The sequence below is a fragment of the Mirounga leonina genome, unplaced genomic scaffold (genome assembly GCF_011800145.1).
Source record: "Mirounga leonina isolate KUSES-001 unplaced genomic scaffold, KU_Mleo_1.0 Mir_82, whole genome shotgun sequence".
Lineage (NCBI taxonomy): Eukaryota > Metazoa > Chordata > Mammalia > Carnivora > Phocidae > Mirounga > Mirounga leonina.
Genome location: NW_023270825.1, coordinates 47,125,571 through 47,149,175, shown reverse-complemented (window position 1 = coordinate 47,149,175; position 23,605 = coordinate 47,125,571). Strand labels below are relative to the sequence as shown.

General features: G+C 41.3%; 1 protein-coding gene across 8 annotated transcripts in view; it reads right to left on the bottom strand.

Moving 5' to 3' along the window:
- Nucleotides 1–23,605, bottom strand: part of PYGL (glycogen phosphorylase L) — a 61,193-nt gene that overhangs the window by 16,195 nt on the left and 21,393 nt on the right. For 5 of the 8 annotated variants that reach the window (XR_004677029.1, XR_004677031.1, XM_034992801.1 and 2 more), the window contains exons 9-19: nt 23,285–23,431; nt 22,786–22,949; nt 22,207–22,366; nt 21,594–21,695; nt 21,307–21,454; nt 21,150–21,208; nt 20,898–21,039; nt 19,248–19,455; nt 11,630–11,764; nt 10,862–10,928; nt 8,947–9,119 (exon numbers count right to left, since the gene is read on the bottom strand). Coding sequence is in view for 6 of the 8 variants with exons in the window: in XM_034992801.1 (XP_034848692.1) it covers nt 8,947–9,119; nt 10,862–10,928; nt 11,630–11,764; nt 19,248–19,455; nt 20,898–21,039; nt 21,150–21,208; nt 21,307–21,454; nt 21,594–21,695; nt 22,207–22,366; nt 22,786–22,949; nt 23,285–23,431 (1,505 nt within the window). In the remaining 2 variants the exon portion in view is untranslated. Of the gene's footprint in view, nt 1–2,622; nt 5,527–8,946; nt 9,120–10,861; nt 10,929–11,629; nt 11,765–19,247; nt 19,456–20,897; nt 21,040–21,149; nt 21,209–21,306; nt 21,455–21,593; nt 21,696–22,206; nt 22,367–22,785; nt 22,950–23,284; nt 23,432–23,605 lie in introns of those variants that run through there. The other 3 variants (XM_034992799.1, XM_034992802.1, XM_034992800.1) reach the window with 3 other exon arrangements.

The following is a 23,605-nucleotide window of genomic DNA, read 5'->3' as shown; positions in this document are numbered from 1 at the left end:
GTAGGAAGTAGAAGTCCATATGGATATGCAGTTTTGGTCTAGTACCATTTACTAAACAAACCTTCCCTACCAATTCTGCAGTGCTAGTGTTTGAATATATCAGGGCTTAATGTATATGGTTCTGTTAGTAGATTCCCATTTCGTTCCCTTATCTATCTGTCCATTCTCATATGAATACTGCATCTCCTAATTACTATAGCTTTTTTTTTTAAAAGAGACATTGAGGCTGAATGGAGGGAGGGGCAGAGGGAGAGGGAGCCAGAGAGAGAGAGAGAGAATCCCAAGTAGGCTCCACACTTAGTGTGCAGCCCAAAGCGGGGTTCCATCTCACTACCCAGAGATCACGACCTGAGCTGAAATCAAGAGTCAGATGCTCAACCGACTGAGCCACCCAGGCGCCCCTAATTACTGTAGCTTTATAATGTTTTTATATCTGTCTGTGTAAGTTCTTCAGCTTTGTTCTTCTTATTCAAGATTTGTCTTGACTATTCTTGATCTTTTGTATTTTGATGTATATTTTGGTATATACTCATCAATTTCTATAAAAAACTTCCCAGGATTTTGATTGGAATTGCATTAGGTCTATGTATAATTTGGGGAAATTGATACCTTTTTAATATTGAATCTTCCAATTTATGAACATGGTATTTATAAGTTTATTTTGATTGATTGATTAAGGTTTTCTTAATTTTAGTTTTAGGTCAGGTTCCCTCTTTTTTTTTTTTAAAGATTTTATTTATTTATTTGACAGAGAGAGAGGCACAGCGAGAGAGGGAACACAAGCAGGGGGACTGGGAGAGGGAGAAGCAGGCTTCCCGCCGAGCAGGGAGCCCGATGCGGGGCTCGATCCCAGGACCCTGGGACCACGACCCGAGCCGAAGGCAGACGCCTAACGACTGAGCCACCCAGGCGCCCCTAGGTCAGGTTCTCCTATAAGCAGAGCCCATGGCAAGGACTTGATGTGCGTGATTTACTGAGAGAGTGCTCTAAAGGCAAAACCTGCAAGGTCATTTGAAGGAGGGTTGTAGGATAGGGATGGGGAAAGAGCAGAACAAGATGTGACTTCTGGTGAAGTGTAGCTTTGGCCTAATCCACATGGGACTAAGCTTTGAGTCAACTGTAGGGGGGTGGTGGTTGTTTCTGCCATCTGCAGGGTCAGAGAATAGTTTGAGGGAGGGTGACATAACTTTGACGGCAATGGCTTCTGTTGTCCAAAGCTAAGGAGAAGGGGCACAGCCAACATTTACAGCAAGAATTAATTTTATTAGTCTCTTCAAAGAACCAACTCAGACTTTGTTGATTATCTATATTGAATGCTTTCTGTTTTATTATCTGTTCTTACCTTTATTATTCCCTTTCTTCTATTTGCTTTAGATTCAACTTATTATTTAAAAAATTTCTAGAGATGGTACTTGGGTAATTTATTTTCAGTATTTCCTCTTTTCTAATTTATGCACAAAGGCATACTCTACAGAAGCCACTCTTCAGATGGATCACACAAGTTTTCAAATGCATTTTAATGATCATTTAGTTCAAAATATTTTATAATATTATGACTTCTTCGACCTATGGGTTATTTAAAATTGTATTTTGTAATTTCTATACATTTGGGGATTTGATTATGTTTGCTATTGACTTCTAGCTTAATTCTACCATGATCTGAGATTTCTCTCTGTATGATTTCAGTTTTTTAAATTTGTTCAGACTTGCTTTATGTCCCAACATATGGTCAATTTTGGCATATGTTGGAATGAATATGTTCTGTTTTTGGTGCAGTGTTCTTATATATATCAATTAGGTAAAGATTGTTAATCATGCTGTTCAATTCTTCTATATTTGCACTGATTTTTTGACTGGTTGTTTTATCAGTTACGCAGGGACGAGTATTAAAATACCTTGCCATGATTGTGTTGTTTATTTCTATCCTAGTTCTGTCAATTTTTGCTTTAGCTTTTTTGAGCATATGTTATACATGTGTAAAGCATACATTGAATAATAATGTAATTTTATATCTTCCATGTAAATTGATCCTTTTTTCATTATGAAATATCTTTTGATTAAAAATGCTTCTTGACTTAAAGTCAGCTTTGTGCCTGATATTAATATATCTTTGTTTTGAATAGTGTTTGCATAATATATAATTTTCTATCCTTTGACTCTAAACTTTTCTGAATTCTTGTATTTAATGCATATCTCTTGTCAGCAGCATATAGTAGGGTTTTGTTTTCGTTTCCAACAAGCTTTCTCTATTAATTGCAGTAGTCTATTTAACTTAATGAAATTATGATATATTTAGGTTTAAATCTACTTTCTTTTTTTTTTTCTATTTGTGTCATCTGTTTCTATTTGTGTTCCTTTGCTTCTACTTTTTGCTTTCTCCTGACTTGCAAGTTGTGTCTCAAGGCGAAAAGTGGCCTCGAATGTCACTTTCACCTCTCTGACATTCCTTTCTCTCGGGGATCTAGACCATTCAAGATGCCTTGGCAAGTCTCTGACACCTTCACAGAAAGGTTTTTAAAATATTTTTTTCCAAAAAAAAAAAAAAAAAAAAAAAAAAAATATATATATATATATATATATATATATACACACACACACACACACATATATATTTTTTCCAGCTTTTCTAGTTGTCTTGGGCAAAAGGTTTGGTTTGTAATGATTCTTCTATTATTAAAAGTGGGGAATCTTCCAGTATTTTTAAGTTTGGAATTTAATTTAAAATGTCATGAAATCTCAGTTTAATAGGTACCTTTATGGTTTAGAAGTAGAGGAGTCCTGTATTATCACCCTGTCTTTAAGAACCATAGCTCTGGTGTCAGACTTCCTGGGTTTGATTTCCAGGGCTGTCACTTATCAGCTGTATAACCTCAGATTAATTGCTTTTAATGCTCTAATCGCCTCATCTATAAAATGGGGGTAATAAATAATCTATTCCAGATTACTGTGATAACTAAATATATTAGTATATGAAAAGCATCTATAATAGCGCCTGGGACAGAGTAAGCACTGAATGGCCATTAACTCTTTTTATTACCAGTGGAGTGCCATAACCCTGAACGTTCCTGTTAAATAAGGAAGTGTAGGTGGTGTGAGACATACAAATATAGTGAAAGGCATGGGTCCTTACTCTCAAGAAGCTTCCTGTCCAGTTGAAGAGATAGGAAATTAATGGTGGATATAAAGTAATGGCAGGGATTTCCATTAAGTCACTTTGGAATCAATTTCATTACTCAAAATAGGAAGGTAGCATGACACAGTGGAAAAAAGAGCATGGGCTATGGAGCCAGACAGATTTGGGTTCAAATTTGGCTTCTGCCACTAACCACTTATGATCTTAGAATACTATTTCCCTTCTCTGAGTTTTCCCATTTTTAAATAATGGGGTTGATACTGCCTACTGCCTAGGGTTGTTGAGAAGATTAGATTAAGTAAGATAATCATTGCAAAGTACCCAGCAGCTAGCGGGGACTCAACAAATACATGTTCCCTTTTCCCACTTTTTCTATTGCTAAGCAGACTAAGGTAAGTGCTAGGGTAGGACCCAGAACAGTAATTTCAGGGTAGGAAGAATTCAGGGAAGAGAAAGGTCTTGTGCATAGGTATGGTCAGTGAAGACTTACAGAGATAGGATCTAAGCTCCTTTCTTGAAGGTAAGGGAGAGGAGTTAGGAAACAGAGAGGAGGCACAGTGTGAGCCAAGGCACATGGCTGGAGTGGGGCAACTATGTGCTATAAAATACCTGAGAGTCATACAAGGCTTCCATGAAAGATCTTGCACACTCATCATCCTTTTAAATCCTCGTAACAACTCTCTGAGTTTGGCATCATTGCCTCCACTTAGAGCTGAGGGGAATGGCGGCTCAGAGGCTTGCCCAATTGTCACACACCCTATAAGAAGAGGAAATGGGACTCAATCCTACATCTTCTAACTCTAGGCAGATGGATTGGAGGTGTGCAGCCTTTGGAATGAAAGACTGTGGCCAGATGTGGATGGGCTTGCAGCCAGGATGGGAGTTTCTTACTTTGTTTTTAAGTAGCTTGTGTGGTACTATGGAAGCTTTGTGACAGTACATTTCACATAACTAGTCTTTAAGGAGTACTTATTTGATGGCATTCCAGAAGAGAGGAGGCAGGAAGACCAATTAGGAGCCCATCGCTGTGGTCTGGGCTGGAGGGGATGGTATGACCTCTGAGTCTCAAGGGGCACCTCTGGCTGATGAGGGATAATGGGGGTAGATTGACTTGGGCCTGCTTTCTTCTTACTCCTTTGGAATTTGAGATGAATTGCTGAAGGGTTTCTCTTATTGAATTTTCTTCAGAGGAGCCCTGATTCCAGGGGTGGCAGATTCAGGAGACAAAGACAAAAGAAAACAAAACAAGGAATCTTGCCCTTAGTTATGGGTAAGAGAAGGAAAAAGGAAAAGGGGCAGGAGAGGCAGTATTAGGATCTCCAGACTGCACCTGAATGCAAATCATCTGCCATGAAACCATGCAAAAAATGCAAGCCAGACAAACTCCCATGAAAACGTGAAAGCATCCTGGAAACAGTAGGCCTATGCCAAAATTGTGAAGCGGACATTTGTCTTTCCTGGACCCAGCCTCCCTATTCTGTGCTAATTTCCCTACAGTGACATGAACTACTTTTTGAAAGCAGGAAAACAAATTTTTAAGTTCATTCTATTTAGAAAGATACTATTCTCTGTATTACTACAGTTCATAGTGGAAGACTACAACAAATGAAGTATTATAGCAGCTGACTCTAATTTCTCCATATCATAAAGGGGCAGTGATACGTATAACCTAAAAACTGCTTCTACAACGAATAGAATTCTTTTCTTTCTAAACTGGCCCCAGCCTACCTGTGCTGTACCCAATTCCTTCCTTTGGCAATGTCCCATTTATTATGTAGCACTTTCCTCCCCACTCCCCTCTCAGGCACAACGGAGGAATACATATAATACTTTTCTGGTCTTTTCTCTTAGCAAATCTATTCCAAGGAATAAAATCCGAATGAAATTTAAGTCACACTAAGATGAACATGACAGATAATAGCTAATAGTGTATGTCAGGGATATTTGCACAGGAGATCCATTCCATCTTTAGTTAAGTCTTTATTCAAGTGTCTGTTAGGTACTGGGAACTTTCCTAGGTTCTAGGAATACTACAGGGAATAAAAAAGTTGTGGCCTGACTTCCTGTGAAGTATATATACTTCCTGGGAAGACAGGCAGGAGATGAGTACACGATAAGCTGATTTTCAGGAGAAGTGCTGTGTGTGATAGGGAGTGACTGTCGGGTGTTGGGGGGGTCGGTAGGGAAAGCTTCCTCGAAGAGCTATCATCTGAGCTGAGACTTGCATGACAAGAAGCTGTCATGGGAAAATCTGGAGGTCTTGAGCCGAGAGAAAAGAAAGGCGAGGGCTCCGAAGTAGGTTTGAGCCTGATGTGTTCCAGGAGAAGGCAGCAGGGTGGACAGGGCTGGGCTCAGTGAGAGGACAGACAGGCAACAGCCAGATTCTGTGGGGCCTCAAAGGCCAAGGTGGTGCAAAAAGGATGAAAGAAGAAATAAATCACACATAATCCCCACCACCCAGAGATAATCACTGTTAACATTTTGTTGTTTTTGCTTCCTATCTTTCTTTAAAATACAAATAGCACCAAACTCTTTTTCTTCACACTTGTGTAAAGGAGCAGTGATATGCATAATCTAAAAATTGCTTCTACAGTGAACATAATTAACTGGTCTAGTCACTGAACAGAATATTCTGATTAGTCAAAAATTTGATGCCAAAATATGGAAAGAGCCCAGATGTCCATCAACTGATGAATGAACGAAGAAGAGGTGGTGTGTGTGTGTGTGTATGGCTGAGTAATATTCCATTGTATATATATACCACCTTTTCTTTCTTCCTTTTTGTATTTTCCAATTTCCCTACAATGACATGACTTACTTTTAAAATCATGAGATTTGTTCTTAAAAAAGTTTATTATATGTAGAAAGTTGCTACTCTCTACATTAGTATAGTTCATGTAGGAAAACATAACAAATGACATAGATATAGGCCATGTTTTAATTTTTTTTTTCTTTTTTAAAAAATAGATTTACCGGAAACTTCCAGCATTTTTCCGTGCGCTTATGGATGCCCTGAGAAAAGACAAAATAGTCTTCCCTAATGATGAAAAGTAAGCTAATGATGAAAAGATGTCCATTATTACTCTATCTATGCCATTCTGGAGGGTAACTATCATGTGACATGCTGAACGGGTAGATGAGAATTCTTAGATGGGTACCAAACTTTGAGGTAATGTGTCCACAAATTTTTATTGTTTGATATTTTCCTCATGTCTAATTTGAAAACTTCACTAATTCAATACTTTCTCTGAAGTCATAAAGGGAGTTGTAGACTTAGGGTTTACAGGATCTTTTAAAGGTGCTCTGAGAAGGTCTAGCCTAATGTTCCTTGGGGATCCCTGACTTCTAGGCCTTATTCCCCATGTAACCAAAACCCACCCACCATTCAGCCTATTGACCCAACAGCAAGTCCAATGATCAGAATTTGGCAAGTTAGCCTCTCGCAGCTGGAGAATTTAAGAGTTCCTCCAATGGGCGGATGTTATCAGTACTTTATGTCGACACACTTGAGGGATCTAACCTTCTCAGGAGCAACAGTGAGTCATTGTGACGGGGTGGATGGGTATCAGAATTTAGGAAGTATTGTTTGAGAAAGTTATTAGAATAAGGAACAAGTCTTCTTCATGCTGTAGCCTCTCTGAATTACCAAGCTAGGAGGTTGACCAGGAAGCTGATTAAACCTCTTAATCGTGTGTCCATCTATACATTTATGGGGAAAAGTAAATACATTGCTACAAAGAGTTCTCTTTAGTCCTGTGGTAGTTCTTGTTATTTTTGAATTTTGAGTTGTTTTTTTTTATATAGTCTTTTAGTTAAAATATCCCAGATATTATGAAATAAGGTAGAATAAGGGAAAAGATAAGGTTCTTTTAACTGTACAAATTCAGTATTTTTTCTTAATTATTTAAAAAAAATCATACAGAGATAAATTAATTAAATACCTAATTAAATTGTGTGAGTAAACAGAAGAGAGAGAATCTTGCCTGGAAGGGAAAACAGTGACTATATGAAGTTTATTACATATGAAGTTGTCATTCCTGGGAAGGAAGGGCAGAGAGATCTTGTATTTTGAGGCAAATCTCATGTTTTGCTAAAGCTTTAACTTAGAAGAAGAGAAATCCCAACATATAATTTTTGAACTGAATGCTTTTCTTCTACTTGTCCCTAGTGTTAAATTCCTGTCTTCTGCCCTTCTCATCATACACGGTGAGGACGACAGCACGGTGCCTTTGGAGTTTGGAAAAAAGGTAAACTAAGAGCTCAGTGCTGACTGAAACATACCATACTTCCATCACCAATTTCTCGTCTAGCCAGACTTTGAGATTAGAGCCTACAGGAGGGTCTCTGACGTTATAAGGGTTCTCTACATCCCCAAATAGCCATGCTGCCTGGTGTACACAGTATGCATCAGTGTACTATGCTGTGTAGCCCGAACGAGTGTTTGTGGTGGATCCTGGTTCCTCGTCGGCAAGTGTACGTGTGGATCTGCAAGTATAGAGAAGATCCCAGGCTGCTGGGGGAATCTCCATGTAGTCGCTCCCAGAGCAGCTCCAAAAATGGGACGCAGTTGGTTTTCTTTCAGACAAATACAGTGGGTCCATCCATCCCTTGCAGGGAGGGTGTTGGCAGGAGAAGGATGAGGTTCTGTCAGCGTTCTGTGTTAGCTGTGCAGTTTTTAGTTCCTTAGTTGTAGAGGCAGCCAACACCGGGGGGGTTGGGAATGGGTGGTGGGGAGTCCCTTATCTCTGACTTAATGGGACTCACTCCCCAAGTTGACTGTTTGTGTACCGTTTAGGAAAATTAAACTAGAAAAACACCACCTTTGATGGTCAGCCTTTGAGTCTCGGTCTTTCTGTCCCGCACAGCTCTATGAAATTGCACGCAATGCGTATAGGAACAAAGAGAGGGTCAAGATGGTGACCTTTCCCCCTGGTTTCCAACACAACTTCCTCTGTAGAAGCCCTACACTAATAAACACTGTGAGGTAAGAGTTGCTTTGCTAAATGTGATTATCCTTCTCTTAAAGGCAATTAGGGCTGCTCTGGCTTACTTAGACTGGGAAGTGGAAAAAGCATGTGAGCTGACCTAGGTCCTTTTTTTGCAGAGATTTCCTGAGCGAGCAGTGGGCATGAGGTCTGAGAGTAACAGAAATCTGCAGTGAAGACTTGGTCCAGACACCACCCATGATGCATATTTTTCATGTAAAATCGTACTGGGCTGCTGGGATGAGCTGAAGTCACTGACATTTCTACAATTCACTTGCCATTTTAGTAAGGGAAAGCAGGGATGTTGGGCATTATTGAAAGTTGTCATTTAGCTTGTCATAGTCTACTTTGTGGAACAAACTGAAACCTCATTGTAGAGTCTCAGAATTGGGTAAAATTTGGATCCCATCTAAAAATGTGTGGTTACCAAACATGCTGGGGATATCTGTGAATAAGGTGGTCTTTGGTTGGGACTTAACAGTATAAGAAAGGTACTCTAATGTAGTTAAGTAATTTGTGTTTTAGTTTAGTTAATTTAAATGGCATTAAAAAGTTCCCAGTATTTTCTAGCTTTTTGAATAGCCCTGGAGAAAGTCCTAGCATGCTACTCAATCGGCCATCAAATAACAAGTTTTGGCACTCATGTAGCCCTTGTAAATTGGCACTTTATTTTTAGCCCTAATACAGTCATACCCTTTCCCTCCTAATTCCCAGGAATTCTTAACTAGATTATTAGCTAACAAAACAAAACAAAATCACAGAATGTTGTGAAAGTTTTTAAATCCAGTAAGAAGTTATTTTTTTTTCTAGAGACATTTTACAACTTACTTTCCATTGGCTTTGTTCACCCCATTGCTAGATTCACTGGATAGGGAAATCTTGAGATCTGAAGGCTCCATGTTCCAGATGTCCCTGGCATATTCCTTAATTGTTCGGTCACTAGAGAATTTCCCTGCAGCAGCTATATTTTTGAGTACCATTGTGTTCCAGGCCTTTGGATTCTGTAAAGAACACACATATATATGGCCCATGGCCTGAGTGCCCATCGAGCTTTATGACAAATGCTAGGCCAAGCATATCCAAGCACATTTGAAGGGGAAAAATGACAGGAGTAAGTTGTAGTGAATCAAATACATTTGTTTCACAGCTGAGAGCTAGATAGGGCAGATGATGCTTTTCTCCTGTTTAGAGTATATTTCTCTTAAGAACGAAAAAAAAGAGTATTTTTCATTTTAAGAGAAACCATGGATGTAAATTCCCTAATTGGTAATTGTTGCTATGGTTACAATATTTTGGCATGCAAGCCATATTTCCCATGCTTTATTTTTTATTTCACAGCCCTTTAAATTAGAGGGGAAGCAAGGGACTAACGTTCATTGTCTGCTAGATGCCGTGTGAAGAGATTTAACCTGTGGCTTAGATCATAGTTTGAAAAACACTACTCTAGAATGTTAGCTGCTGTGCAGGGCAACAATGTAATGGGACAATTTATTGACCTACTTCTCCTTTCTTGTTCTTTCTGAAGGTAGATGCCCCAGTTGATTTACACTGAATCCCAAATACTCTATTGGGGTTTCAAAACAGGATCAAGTAAGGCCTTATCCTTAATAAAATATATTCTGTACAAATTTTATAATTTTTATGTAAAATAATGTAAGAAGCTATTTATTTTATACCCTCATGATTTTATAAAGAACTCTAAAAGTTCATTAAAAATGACCAGAACACGAGAACCTGGATGGCATAGTCGGTTAAGTGTCTGACTCTTGGTTTTGGCTCAGTCATGATCTCAGGGTTGGGAGATCGAGCCCTGCATCTGGCTCTGCGCTCAGCTCCTTGGAGTCTGCTTCAGTTTCTCTTCCCCCTCTCCCTCTGCCCCACCCCCCCGCCCCTGCTCTCTCTCACTCAAAAAATTAAATAAATCTTAAAAAAAAGAAAAAGACCAGAACATTACTCAAAGCCATCAGCAATGCATTATAAACACTTAAAAGAAAAGCCAAAACTATGATTATTCCATAAGGTACTGCAACACAGAGTCTAAAATTTGTTTATTCGGACGTTGAAAACTTGCTAAATAAGAGGAAAATAAAAGCTTCCTTTTCTTCACTTTCTTTAACTATTTAAATGGATAATGAATAGACTTCCCAACATGCTTCTAAGCCCCAAAATACGATAATTGTTATGAGTAAAAACTGCAATTAGCACTAATGAACAAGAAAGATTGAACCAAATGCTGGGCTTTGAGACGGGCATCTTTGGATTTGGGCCATAACATTAGCAAAAGAGACCCATTGTGCAAAACTGGCATTCACATTTGTCCTTGCCCTTGTCATATTTTCCTTTCCTGCTCTATTTATATTTCTTTTCCTCTTAGCCATTCTACACACAAATACAAGTGGAGATCAAGAGGAAAGAGCTAGCGTTGACCATTTTCTTTTGTCTTTGAGTTTTGAACTTTGAACTTTGAGTTCTTGGAGGCAGGTAGTGAGCCACTCAGCTTAATTTGAGTACTGCCCCTCCTTGCTAATGGCCATTAACTTTAATTTACTCTGGCCTATACATTTTTGGGGGACTGGATATGCTTCTATTAGAAGATAAGGTCTGAATATCCTAGATAGTTGCCTCATTTCTCTTTTTGGATTGATCAATGGGGCCCTGTTATTTAGATTTAATAAAAAGAAACAAAAATTTTAATTAACCATAGTAAACTGGTTTCTTTTATAGGTCTTGGCAGTGTACTCACCATGTACAGCTGGCTGGCTTTTTCTTGACACTTGACATAGGCTTCATAGTCTGCAAAGACTTTAAACCTGTTTTTTGTGATTGGAAGGGAAAAACAAAACAAGAAAAATCTTCATTAAAATATGTGTGCTAAGATTCCACTTAAAATTATCTTTTGCTTTTTTTTAAAGATTTATTTATTTGGGGGGGAGAGAGAGAGAGAGAGAGAGAGAGAGAGAGCACACACACATGAGCAGGGGGAGGGGCAGAGGGGAAGGGAGAGGGAAAGGGAGAGAATACAAGCAGGCTCTACGCTGAGGGGGGAGCCAGATGTGAGGCTTGATTTCATGACCCTGAGACCATGACCTGAACCAAAACCAAGAGTTGGATGCTTAACCGACTGAACCACCCAGGTGCACCACCCCCTTGACAAATTCTCTTTAGCATAACACCAGGCATGGCTGGTTTACCAAACTTACATTTCTATTCACAAGAATTTTAACCAGCTCTCAACCTTTATATTGGTTCTTCCCACATGTAAGAATGTCAGCATATGGATGTTATCTGAAAACTTGGGTATACCAGTGGAAAGAGAAAAAGAATCCCAGATCTGTGGGTCTTGTTCTTAAACCTTCCTGCATAGTTAGTAGAGAATATCTAATTTTTCAAGTGTAGGTTAGCTTTTCAGATCATAGATCTATGCTAATTACACAGATGTGTTGTAGTTGGTTTAGATGTTCTTGTCCCCTTTTCATGGCCCAAATAGCACGATCGTCTTGTGGGAACTCACCTGTCGTTATAAAATAGCATGTTGACTAAGTCTTTGAAGAGGTCGGGCTGCTTGGGAGAGAAGAAGCCATTGTCAATTTGGTCAATGGCCAGCTTCAGCTCTGGAAGTGCCTCGTAATATTCTTTTGCCTCATACCTGTGGGGTGAGAGTGGGGGTGATAAGAAAAAGGTTCCGTTAGTGTGTGTGATTAACATTACACTAGACAGGTGACTTCCAGGGAAAATGGCAGAGTAGGAGGACCCTAAGCTCCCCTTGTCCCACAGATACAGCTAGATAACACCCACAGAGGTGTAAATAACCGAGACAACAACCTGAAGACGGACAGAACAAACTTTCCATAGCTAAATGTGGAGAAGAAGTCACATCAAAGAGGGTGGGAAGAACGGAGACGTGGTTGGGAGTTAAATAGACCCATGGGACTGTCCTCAGGAGGGAGGGATGCTGTGGGCATGAAGAGGGTAGAGAAACAGACTCTTACACTGGGGAGCCCACATGGGGAAGATGAATCCCCAGAACATTTGGCTTTGAAAGCCAGAGGGGCCGAATTTTGTGAGTTTTTACCATCAGTGGGGCTTACCACCTGGGACTTTAAAAATCAGCAGGCTTGGCTCTGGGAGAGTGGGGACAGCTACAGGAAGCCGAGTCCCTGCCCTTAAAGGGACAGCACAGCAAGCAGCCCGAGATACAGTATAGAAAAACACCTGGGGTACACTGGAGGGAGATTTGTTTACTAACTCAGAGCATATGCTAGAGGGACAGGGATCGGGATCTTCAGGCGACTTCTCCAGGAACAGAGGAGCTGCTGGGCACTATTTCCCTTCCCTGCCCCCCAGCCTAGCCACCCGGACCCCTGTGGGAACAGTGGTGTGGGAGCACTGGCCGCCTGACTTGCTAACAGTGCGCCCAGCCCCCAGCTTCCTCTGCAGATCTGCCCTGCCAGTCAGGCCTCTGCTCCAGGCCCCCTCCCACAGCGACCTGGGCAAACCTCGCTGGCACTGCCCACCCTGCCCCCGAGTTCTCCTGGGCTCCTGCCCCCTACAATGCGCTCTTGGCCGGAGCCCATCCGAAGTGGGGCCGCGAGCCTAGCTGTGTGCAAGCAGCCCCCACACGGGCCAGCCCCACTCCGAAGTGACTCCTGCCCCGGGGAGGGGAGAAGACAACCACACGCAACAATCAGACCGCAGCCCCAGCAGCGGGCTGAGCGCAGACAGCTGGTCTGCCTCCAAGCACTGCCCGCCCATGAAAGCTTCTCAGGGGAGGACAGAGTCCCACTCTGGTGTCACTGCAGCTCTGGCCAATGCCTGGTCCGACTCTGCTCAAGCCCGAGGTGGCCCCAGCCTGGCTCACTAACAACACAAGGACCAAACTGTGCCTCCAACAGGCAAAGAGAGCCACTGCAGACAACTGGATTGAAGGAAAAAGGGGCTCAGCTACAATAGCAGGGTGTGTGCAATATGCATAGAGGACAGCCCTGAAGCACGAGGTTCTGGTGAACAGGGCACACTGCACTGCAGGGCACTACCGGACTCTTCTTCATGAGGCCACTACTTTCAAGAGCGGGAGACTTAGCCGACTTTCCCAACACATAGAAACAGACACAGAAAGTTAGGCAAAATGAGGGACAGAGGAAATGTCCCAAATGAAAGGACAGGACAAAATCACAGCAAGAGCCCTAAATAAAATGCAGATAAGTAATATGCCTGATAGAGATTTTACAGTAATGGTCTTAAGAGTGATTAAGAGAAAAGTGTGCAGGACTTCAATGAGATCCTTAACAAATGGAGAGAAAACATAAAAATGAACCAGAGATGAAGAACTTAATAAATGAAATTAAAAATACACTAGATGGAATAAATAATAGACTAGAAGAAGCAGAAGACAGGATTAGCTACCTAGAGGACGGAGTAATGTAAAGTAATTGTGTTGAGCAGGAGAGAGAAAATATAGTAATAAAAAATGAAAATAGACTTAGGGAATTCAGCACCACCACCAAGTGTAATAACATTCATATTATAGGGATCCCAGAAGGAGAAGAGTAAGAAAAGGAGGCAGAAATTTTTTTTGAAGAAATAATAGCTGAAAACTTCCCAAATCTGGTAAAGGAAATAGAAATTCAGATCTAGGATTCACAGAGAGCCCCCAACAAAATCAATATAAGGAGGTCCACCGCAAGACACACGGTAATTAAAATGGCAAAAAGTAGTGATAAAGAGAGAATTTTAAAAGCAGCAAGAGAAAAGAAAACAGTTATATACAAGGGAAACCCCATAAGGCCGTGAGCTGATTTTTCACTGATTTTGCAGGCCAGAAGGGAGTGGCATGATATATTCAAAGTGCTGAAGGAAAAAACATGCAGCCAAGAATACTCTGTTATTCATTATAGAAGGAGAGAGAGTTTTTCCAGACAAACAAAAGTTAAAGGAATTCGTGACCACTAAATTCGTGACCACAAGAAATGTTAAAAAGGGGGTGCCTGGGTGGCTCAGTCATTAAGCATCTGCCTTCAGCTCAGGTCATGGTCCCAGGGTCCTGGTATTGAGCCCCCCATCGGGCTCCCAGCTCAGCGGGGAGCCTGCTTCTCCCTCTGACCCTCTCCTCTCTCATGCTGTTTCTCTCTCTCTCTCTCTCTCAAATAAATAAATAAATAAAATCTTAAAAAAAATGTTAAAAAGGATTCTTCAAGTGGAAAGAAAAGATCATAAGTAGGAGTAAGAAAAGTAGGAAGCGCAAAAGCAGTGAAAATAAGTATATCTATAAAAATTAGTCAAGGGGGGCCACCTGCGTGGCTCAGTTGGTTAAGCATCTGCCTTTGGCTCAGATCATGATCCTGGGGTCCTAGGATTGAGCTCCGTGTCGGGCTCTCTGCTCAGTGGGGAGCCTGTTTCTCCCTCTCCCTCTGCCCCTCTCCCCTGCTCATGCTCTCTCTCGCTCTCAAATAAATAAAATCTTAAAAAAAAAAAATCAGTCAAGGGATCCACAAAATGAAAGGATGTAAATAAAGTATGATACCATATGCCTAAAATGTGGGGTGGGGGGTGGAGTAAAGAATGGTTTCAAACTTAAGCGACCATCAACCTAATAGAGACTGCTATATGCTTAAGATGTTATATACAAACCTAATGATAACCACGAATCAAAAACCAGTAATAGATATGCAAAAATAAAGAAAAAGGAATCCAATGTATCACTAAAGAAAGCCAGCAAACCATGAGAGAAGAGAACAAGGAACAGAGAAGAACTATAAAAACAACCATAAAACAAGCAGCAAAATGGCAATATGTACATACCTATCAATAATTATTTTGAATGTAAATGGACTAAATGTTCAAATCAAAAGACACAGGGTGATGGAATGGATAAAAAAGTAAGACTTATCTATATGCTACCTACAAGAGACATACTTTGGACATAAAGACATATGCAGATTGAAAGTGAAATGGAGGGGTGTCTGGGTGGTTCAGTCACTTAAGTGTTTGCCTTGGGCTCAGGTCATGGTCTCAGGGTCCTGGGATCAAGCCCCATGTCCAGCTCCCTGCTCAGGGGGGAGCCTGCTTCTCTCTCTCCACCCCCCACCCCCCCGGCTCAAGTTCTCTCTCTTTTTCAAAGAAAGAAATAAAATCTTAAAAAAAAAAAAAAAGAAAGTCAAGAGATGGAAAAGCATTTATCATGCAAATGGAAGTAAAAAGAAAGGCAGGTGGCAGTACTGATATTGGACAAAATGGACTTTAAAACAAAGTCTGTAAAAAGAGACAAAGAGGCTATATAATCAACGGAACAATCCAGAGAAGATATAACAATTCTAAATATTTATACACTCAACATGGGAGCACCCAAATACATAAAGCAGCTATTAACAAACAAAGGAAGTAATCGGTAGTAATCCAATAATAGTAGGGGACTATAACCCCCCACTTAGATCAATCGATAGATCATCCACACAGAAAATCAACAAGGAAATAGTGGCTTTGTGTGAAACATTGGATCAGATGGATCTAACAGATATATTCAGAACATTCCCTCCTAAAACAGCAGAATACACATTTTGTTCAAGTGCACGTGGAACATTCTCTAGATCACATGTTAGGCCACAAAATAAGTCTCAATAAATTCAAAAAGGTTAAAGTCATACCGTGAATATTTTCCAACCACAATGTTTTGAAACTAGAAATCAACCACAAGAAAAAAATCTAGAAAGAGCACCAATACATGGAGGTTAAATAACATGCTACTAAACAATGAATGGGTCAACCAAGAAATCAAAGAGAAAATAAAAAAATACATAGAGGCAAATGAAAATGAAAATAGAGAGTGGTCCAAAATCTTTGGGGTGCAGCAAAAGCTGTTCTAAGAAGGAAGTTTAAATCAATACAGGCCTATCTCAAGAAGCAAGAAAAATCTCAAATAAACAACCTAGCCTTACACCTAAAGAAGCTAGAAAAAGAAGCACAAGCAAGACCCAAAACCTGTAGAAGGAAGGACATAATCAAGATTAGAGCAGAAATAAACAACATAGAAACTAAAAAACCCCAATAGAACAGATCAATGAAACCAGGAGTTGGTTCTTTGAAAACATCAACAAAATTGATAAACCTTTATTCAGACTCATAAAAAAAAAAGACGACTCAAACAAAACCAGAAATGAATGAAAGAAGAGAAGTAACAATAGACACCACAGAAATACAAAGGATTATGAGAATATTACGAAAAATTATATAGCAACAAATCGGACAACCTAGAAGAAATGGATAAATTCCTAGAAACCTAGAAACTCCTAAAACTGAATCAGAAAGAAATAGAAAGTTTGAACAGACCAATTACCAGTAATAAAATTCAATGAGTAATCAAAAGACTCCCAACAAACAAAAGTTCAGGACCAGATGCCTTCACAGGTAAATTCTGCCAAACATTTAAAAAAGAGGAAGGAAAGCCTCCAAATTAATTCTAGGAGACCAGCATTACCCTGATACCAAAACCAGATGAAGACACTACAAAAAAAAAAGAGAACTACAGGCCAATATCTCTAATGAACATAGATGCAAAAATCCTCAACAAAATATTAGCAAAACGAGTCCAACACTACATTAAAAAAAATCATTCACGAAATCAAGTGGGATTTATTCCTGGGAGGCAAGGGTGGCTGAATATTCATAAATCAATCAATGTGATACATCACATCAACAAGAGAAAGGATAAGAACCAGATGGTCACTTCAATAGATGTAGAAAAAGCATTTGACAAAGTACACCAACCATTCATGATAAAAACACTCAAAAAAGTAGGTTTAGAGGGAACATGCCTCTACATAATGGAAGCCATATATGAAAAACTAATAGCTTACATCATACTCAATGGTAAAAAACTGAGAGCTCTTCCCCTAAGGTCAGGAACAAGATAAGAATGTCCACTCTCACCCTTTTTATTCAACATAGTACTGGAAGTCCTAGTCACAGCAAGCAGACAACAACAACTACAAAAATAAAAGTCATCCAAATCGGTAAGGAAGAAGTAAAACTCACTATTTCCAGATGACATCATACTACATATAGAAAACGCTAAAGACTCCACCAAAAAACTACTAGAACTGACAAATCTCTTAAGATCATGGGATACAAAAATAAACATATATAAATTTGCATTTTATACTAATAATGAAGCAGCAGAACAAGAAATTAAGAATTCCAATTACAGTTGCATCAAAAATAATAAAATACCTAGGAATAAACTTAACCAAGGAGGTGAAAGACCTGTACTCCAAAAACTATAAAACACTGATTAAAGAAATTGAAGATGACACGAAGAAATGGAAAGACATTCCATGTATATGGATCTGAAGAACAAATATTGTTAAAATGTCCATACTATCCAAAGCAACCTACACATTTAATGCAATCCCTATCAAAATATCAACAGCATTTTTCACAGAACTAGAACAATAATCCTAAAATTTGTGTGAAACCAGAAACGACTCTGAATAGCCAAAGCAATCTTGAAAAAGAAGAAAAAACTGGAGGTATCACATTTCAAGATATACTATATAGCTGCAGTAAGCAAAAACAGTATGGTACTGGCACAAAACGGACACATAGATCACGATTATCTGGTCAATTAATCTTAGACAAAGGATGCAAGAATAGTCAACAGGAAAAAAAATCTCTTCAACAAATGGTACTGGGAAAACTGGTCAGCTACAAGCAAAAGAATGAAACTGGACCACTTTCTTACACCATACACAAAAATAAACTCAAAATAGATTAAAGACCTAAAGGTGAACCTGACACAATAAAAGTCCTAGAAGAGAGCACAGGCAGTCATTTCTCTGACATGTGCCATAGCAACATTCTTCTGTTTATGTCTCCTGAGGCAGGAGCAACAAAACAAAAATAAACTTTTGGGACTACATCAAAATAAAAAGCTTCTGCAAAGCAAAGGAAACTATCAACAAAACTAAAAAACAACCTACTGGATGGGAGAAGATATCTGCAAATGACTTACCTGAGAAAGTTAGTATTGAAAATATATAAAGACCTATATAACTCAACACCAAAAGACAAATAATCCAATTAAATATGGGAAGAAGACATGAAGAGACATTTCTCCAAAGAAGACATCCAGATGGCTGATAGAAACATGAAAAGATGCTCAACATCACTCATCATTAGGGAAATGCAAATTAAAACCACAATGAGATATCACCTCACACCTGTCAGAATGGCTAAAATAAAAAATGTAAGAAACAACAAGTGTTGGCAAGGATGCAGAGAAAAGGAACCCTCGTGCACTGCTGGAGGGAATGCAAACTGGTGCAGACACTATGGAAAACAGTATGGAGGTTCCTCAAAAAGTTGAAAATAGAACTACCATATAATTCTACCACTGCGTATTTACCCAAGAATACAAAAACCCTAACTCAAAGGGATACATACACCCCTATGTTTATTGCAGCATTATTTACAATAGCCAAATTATGGAAGCAGCCCAAGTGCTGATAGCTGAATGGATAAAGAAGTGGTATACACATATAATGGAATATTACTCAGCCATAAAAAGAATGAAATCTTGCCCTTTGCAACATGGATGGATCTAGAGAATATAATGCTAAGTGAAATAAGTGAGTCAGAGAAAGACAAATACCATATGATTTCACTTATGTATAAAACTTAAGGAAACAAAACAAATAAATGAAGAAAAAAAGAGAAAAGCCAAAAAATTAGACTCTTAACTCCAGGGAACAAACTTACGGTTACCAGAGGGGAGATGGGTTGAGGGTGGGGGAATGGGTTAAACAGGTGATGGGGATTAAGGAGTGCACTTGCCATGATGAGCACCGGGTGATGTACTGAATTGTTGAATTACTATATTGTACACCTGAAACTAATGTAACCAACTACACCAGCAGATAACAAATAGCAAGGACCTCATGCACCTGTGCCCAAGTCCCTTTCACGTTCACTTGCTGGGTTTAATAAAACTAAGCTGTGAGGAGGCTGCCCAGGCACATGGGAGATGTTGTGTGGCCGCATTTCACATGACCCCGACTCAGTGGGATACCTGGGTGGGCAGGCACCCTTCTGGGGGTGGGGTGGAGCACCTGCCCAATAAGGAGGAGCTGCTCCCTTACCCTTTCTTGTCCAAAGCGGCCACATCATCTACTCTCATGCCAAAGATGAACAGGTTCTCTTCCCCAGCTTCCTCTGCCATTTCCACATTGGCTCCATCCATGGTCCCGATGGTCAGGGCCCCATTCAGCATGAATTTCATATTGCCTGTCCCTGAGGCTTCAGTGCCTGCAGTGGAGATCTGCTCCGACAGATCTGTAGCTGGAATGACTGCAAGGAAGGTACATTAAAATCAGTGATTCCGTCTCTCTAGATCTCCTATTGTATCTGAGTATTTATCTAGCGGGCCTGTTCTGATCATTAAAGTAGTCCATGTACATCAAGGTAAACATTCATATGGTATGGAAGGATGGATCTCACTCTTCCCTTGACTCAGGCAACTGCTTTTGTCCATTTTTGATGTGCTATCTGGGTGGTGATGGCCACAGTGCTAAATAAGTATATGCTCATACTACTCTTCCTTGGTCTGTAAACTCCAGAGAGCACCTGTTACGCTCTGCTATAAAAGCTGACACTATATTTCTCTTCTTCCTGCTCTTCCTTCCAATTTTTGTTATGGTTTTGTTTTTATTTCTTTTGCTTGATAACTTTATAAAATAGATTGAAACTTCTCTTTCTTGATCTTTAAAATTCAGTCTCTCCTGACTCTTCCTTTATAATCTGAGGAAATTGGATCCTCTGCATTCCTTCCACTTTCCACCTCCTCCCTCCCTCCCGCTTATATGGCAGAGAATTGCACGGGGTGCACCTGAGGTGTGCCTGGGGCTAGACACCAAGCCTCTGACCTTTCAGCCTAATTTACACACAAATTAGTGCTGCCACTCCTTCTCCCTCTTTGACTTCAAAGGTCAGAACCAATTCTCTGTTTTACTTTGAAGGCTTATTTGTGGATTAGGTATCTCTTCATTTGCATCGGTAGGAACCTGGCTCTTCTCTTTCTGCATACAGTCTTAAAGAGTAACATCAGAGGACCCAAAAATACCTCAAAAAGAGAAAGGTCTGTTTTCAATTTGGGACTGGGGTGAATGCACAGTTGGCATCTGCATGTGGACGGTGCTTTGTAAGCACATGATGCAAATAAGCAAAGAGAGCAGTAGAGAAAGGGATGTTGGCTTTTTGCCAGTCTAACTGTCCCCACGTGGGAACTCCATGAGTGATCAGTCTAAGCACATCTAAGCCTCATGCTTGGCAGCCTGACATCTGTCCTCATTCCCTGTTGCCACGTGAACAAATGATAGCCCTTCTTCATTCCACGAAGTGACCAGAGGAATATCGGGGCCTGGGGAATTGGTGTTCTGTTGCAAAACTGGAGCTGGGAATGGAAGACCCTTTCTTTTCCTTTCCTTTGTAGAGCCCAGTCTGCACTTTGCCCAAACTTCAGGGCCACCTCCTGCAGCACCCAACTCTGGCTAGCTAGCTGGCAGGAAAATGCACTTGCAAAGGTAATCGGTGATACTGACTCCCGGGACAGCAATCTCATCGTCATCTGGATCATCTCCAAGACTCAGCCTAGGCCCTAATTTTGCCCAAGAGTGACACTTTCTATTCTAAGTTACTGACCCCCCAGAACCTAGCTACCTCATTTTTCCCTACCATGTAAACTTTCCGGAGAATTTGCCCTGGCCGTGCATGATTTGGGATGAGGATACTACCTTTTTCAGCAAGAGACACTCTGTAGTTCTCCAAGAAGATGACTTTCAACTTGCTTCCAATCACAGGGTCATTGTTCACCACATCTGCCACTGAGGTGATGAGCTTTATGATCATTTTGGCCATGTGATATCCTGGGGCAGCCTTGGGGAAGAACGGCAAACACACGGTGGCAGGCAGCCGTGATGAAGTGGAGAAATGGCACTCTTGCCATTTCTGGACCCCCGCATCCCCAGTGAATAGAATGAGCTTACTTTGCCACCGATTATGACTGTTCTGGGCACGAATAACTTCCTGGGGTCCTTCTTAATGCCTGAAAAAGATTTAGGAGTGGGTGGAATGGAGGGCGGGTGCGGGCTGGGGTGGCGAGGCTCCCGCCTCCAGGGGCGCGGCGGCCGCGCGGTGACTCACGGTTGTACATGGTGACCACGTGCAGGCAGTTCAGGAGCTGCCGCTTGTACTCGTGGATGCGCTTCACGTGCACGTCGAACATGGAGGAGGGGTTGATCTTCACTTTGTACTCCTTCTCCAGGAACTGGGAAAACTTGAGCTTGTTCTCCTGTGGAGACAGTGCCGGAGCCCTTTTGACTCGGAAGCATCAGCAGCTGGTCTGTTTTTAAAAATGGTGGGGGGCGGGGGGAGCTTCATAAACCCTCAGAACTAGTGCCGCCGAAGGAGTCCACACCGGGAAGCCGCACCTGCTTCACGTTGGCGATTTCTCGGAGGAAGACGTCATCGTCCAGGAAGCCCTGCAGCTTCGTCAGCTGGCTCAAGTTTTTCACGTAGTCTTCCCCGATTTTCTTTCAGTTTAAAGAAGAGGTGATGTTAGTCAGGGACGGCAATCCAGCCCACCTGCGCAGTTTCTGTCAGTCTGTGGCGGGTGCCTACATCAGGACAGCTGACTAGCGTGCCTCACAGAAGAGCCTGGAAATGCTGGCTGGGAAGAACCCTCTGCTGGTATCTTAGCTGTAGTTTCAGTGGCAGTAAGTGTTAAAAACAGGAGACCTACCTACAAGGGGTAACACAGAACCCATGTTCTACTAGTTATTTTTATCACCTTCCCTTACTAAATAGGGCCACCATCTTCCATCTGTGGGCCACAGGAGTACTGGCAGCCAGCTATGGAATCTGTGGACCCCTTGTTTAAAAAATTAAGAATTTCAAGCAGGCTAGAGCAGAGAATTCAATCAAGCACGGAGCCTTGTGGGACAGCACACGTCACCCGCTGAGGGCTGGACTGGATTCTCGGATTATAAGGGCACTCGTCCACCTCTAGCCTTGCAGTCAGGCCTCCCCTGACTTCCCCCTTACCTCCGCTATTAACTCTGCCAGCCCTGGGTTGCAGACTAAGAGCCAGCGCCTCGGAGTGATCCCATTGGTTTTATTCTGAAATTTGTCTGGTTCTAGCTCACTGAAGTCCTTGAATCTGGAGTCGGAAGAGACACATCGCTGAATTTGAAAGAGCAGGATCCTGTTACATTCCAGAAGCCAAGTGTAGGCTTAGAGAGATTAAAGGTGGTGGTGGTGGTGGGGGGGGGCTGGCAGCGCTACTGCTGTCATTCTAAATCGAGATCCATTTGCAATTCAACATAATTATAAGAAAAATTCCAAATCAAGTCACCTCCATATGATTTCCTGGCACTGACATATATACCAGATTTTCAGTAGAATAGGTTTTTTTTTTTTTTTTTGGCTCCTACATCTAGAAGTAGGATGGTTCAGAGAGGAAGGCATTTTCTTTTTGAAAAGAAGGTTACTTTGTATAGAAGAAAATACTTTTGCACATTTTGACAGGGCCTTTCTTCATCCCAAAATGCATCCCTGCATTTACTAGCATCAGTGCATTAACAGAGCAACGTTGGACCCACCACCACAGGAATGGAGACTCACACTTGGGTCTTCACAATGTCAGAGTGAATTTTAGCCACGCCATTCACAGCATGGGAGCCCACAATGCAGAGATGGGCCATGTTGATCCTTTTGCCTCCTTCCTCTTCAATCAGAGACATTCTTCTCAGACGGTCGACATCTTTAGGAAACAAGGCCGCAATTCTCTAGCCAAGGGAAGAGAAAGGCCTTGCTGGCAACTCAGGTTTTAAGCGTTAAGATAATGTCATTCACTTCCCCAGCAAAATCTCTAATGGAGCAAATATGGAACTTCACTGCCACACAGAGGGGCTGGGTCCGCCCTGGGGAGATGCCATCCTCCATTTTAGTGTTTTCAAAAAAGTGTCTTTAACAGAGCCCCACCCAGTCTTGAATACTTTTGATGTATCTATGACTGGAAGATGTCTGGGCCTCCAGTTTGGTGGGAGGGAACACTGCAGCCACCCTTAACATCTCAAGACCTCATTCTCAAAAGGGGTGGGAATCTCTCAAAATGACTTACATCTAAATGCTTCTGATTTATCTCATAAATGATTTGCAAATGTCGAGGAAGCAAATTTTCCACCAGCTCTACGGACCAGCGCTCCAGAGCCTCTGGGAGCACCGTGTGGTTGGTGTATGCAAAGGTCTTCTGGGTGATCTCCCAGGCCTGAGGGAAGGGGAGAGGAGTTAGCTGCTTTCCTCTGCAAGAAGGCTGCCCTGCAGGTGCACACCCAATCCCACAAGACCAAACATTCCCTCGGCTCCTGCCGGTCTGCAATAGTCAGACACAGTTAGACACACTCAATTCCACCAGGGTCCAAATCATCCAGAGAATGGGAAT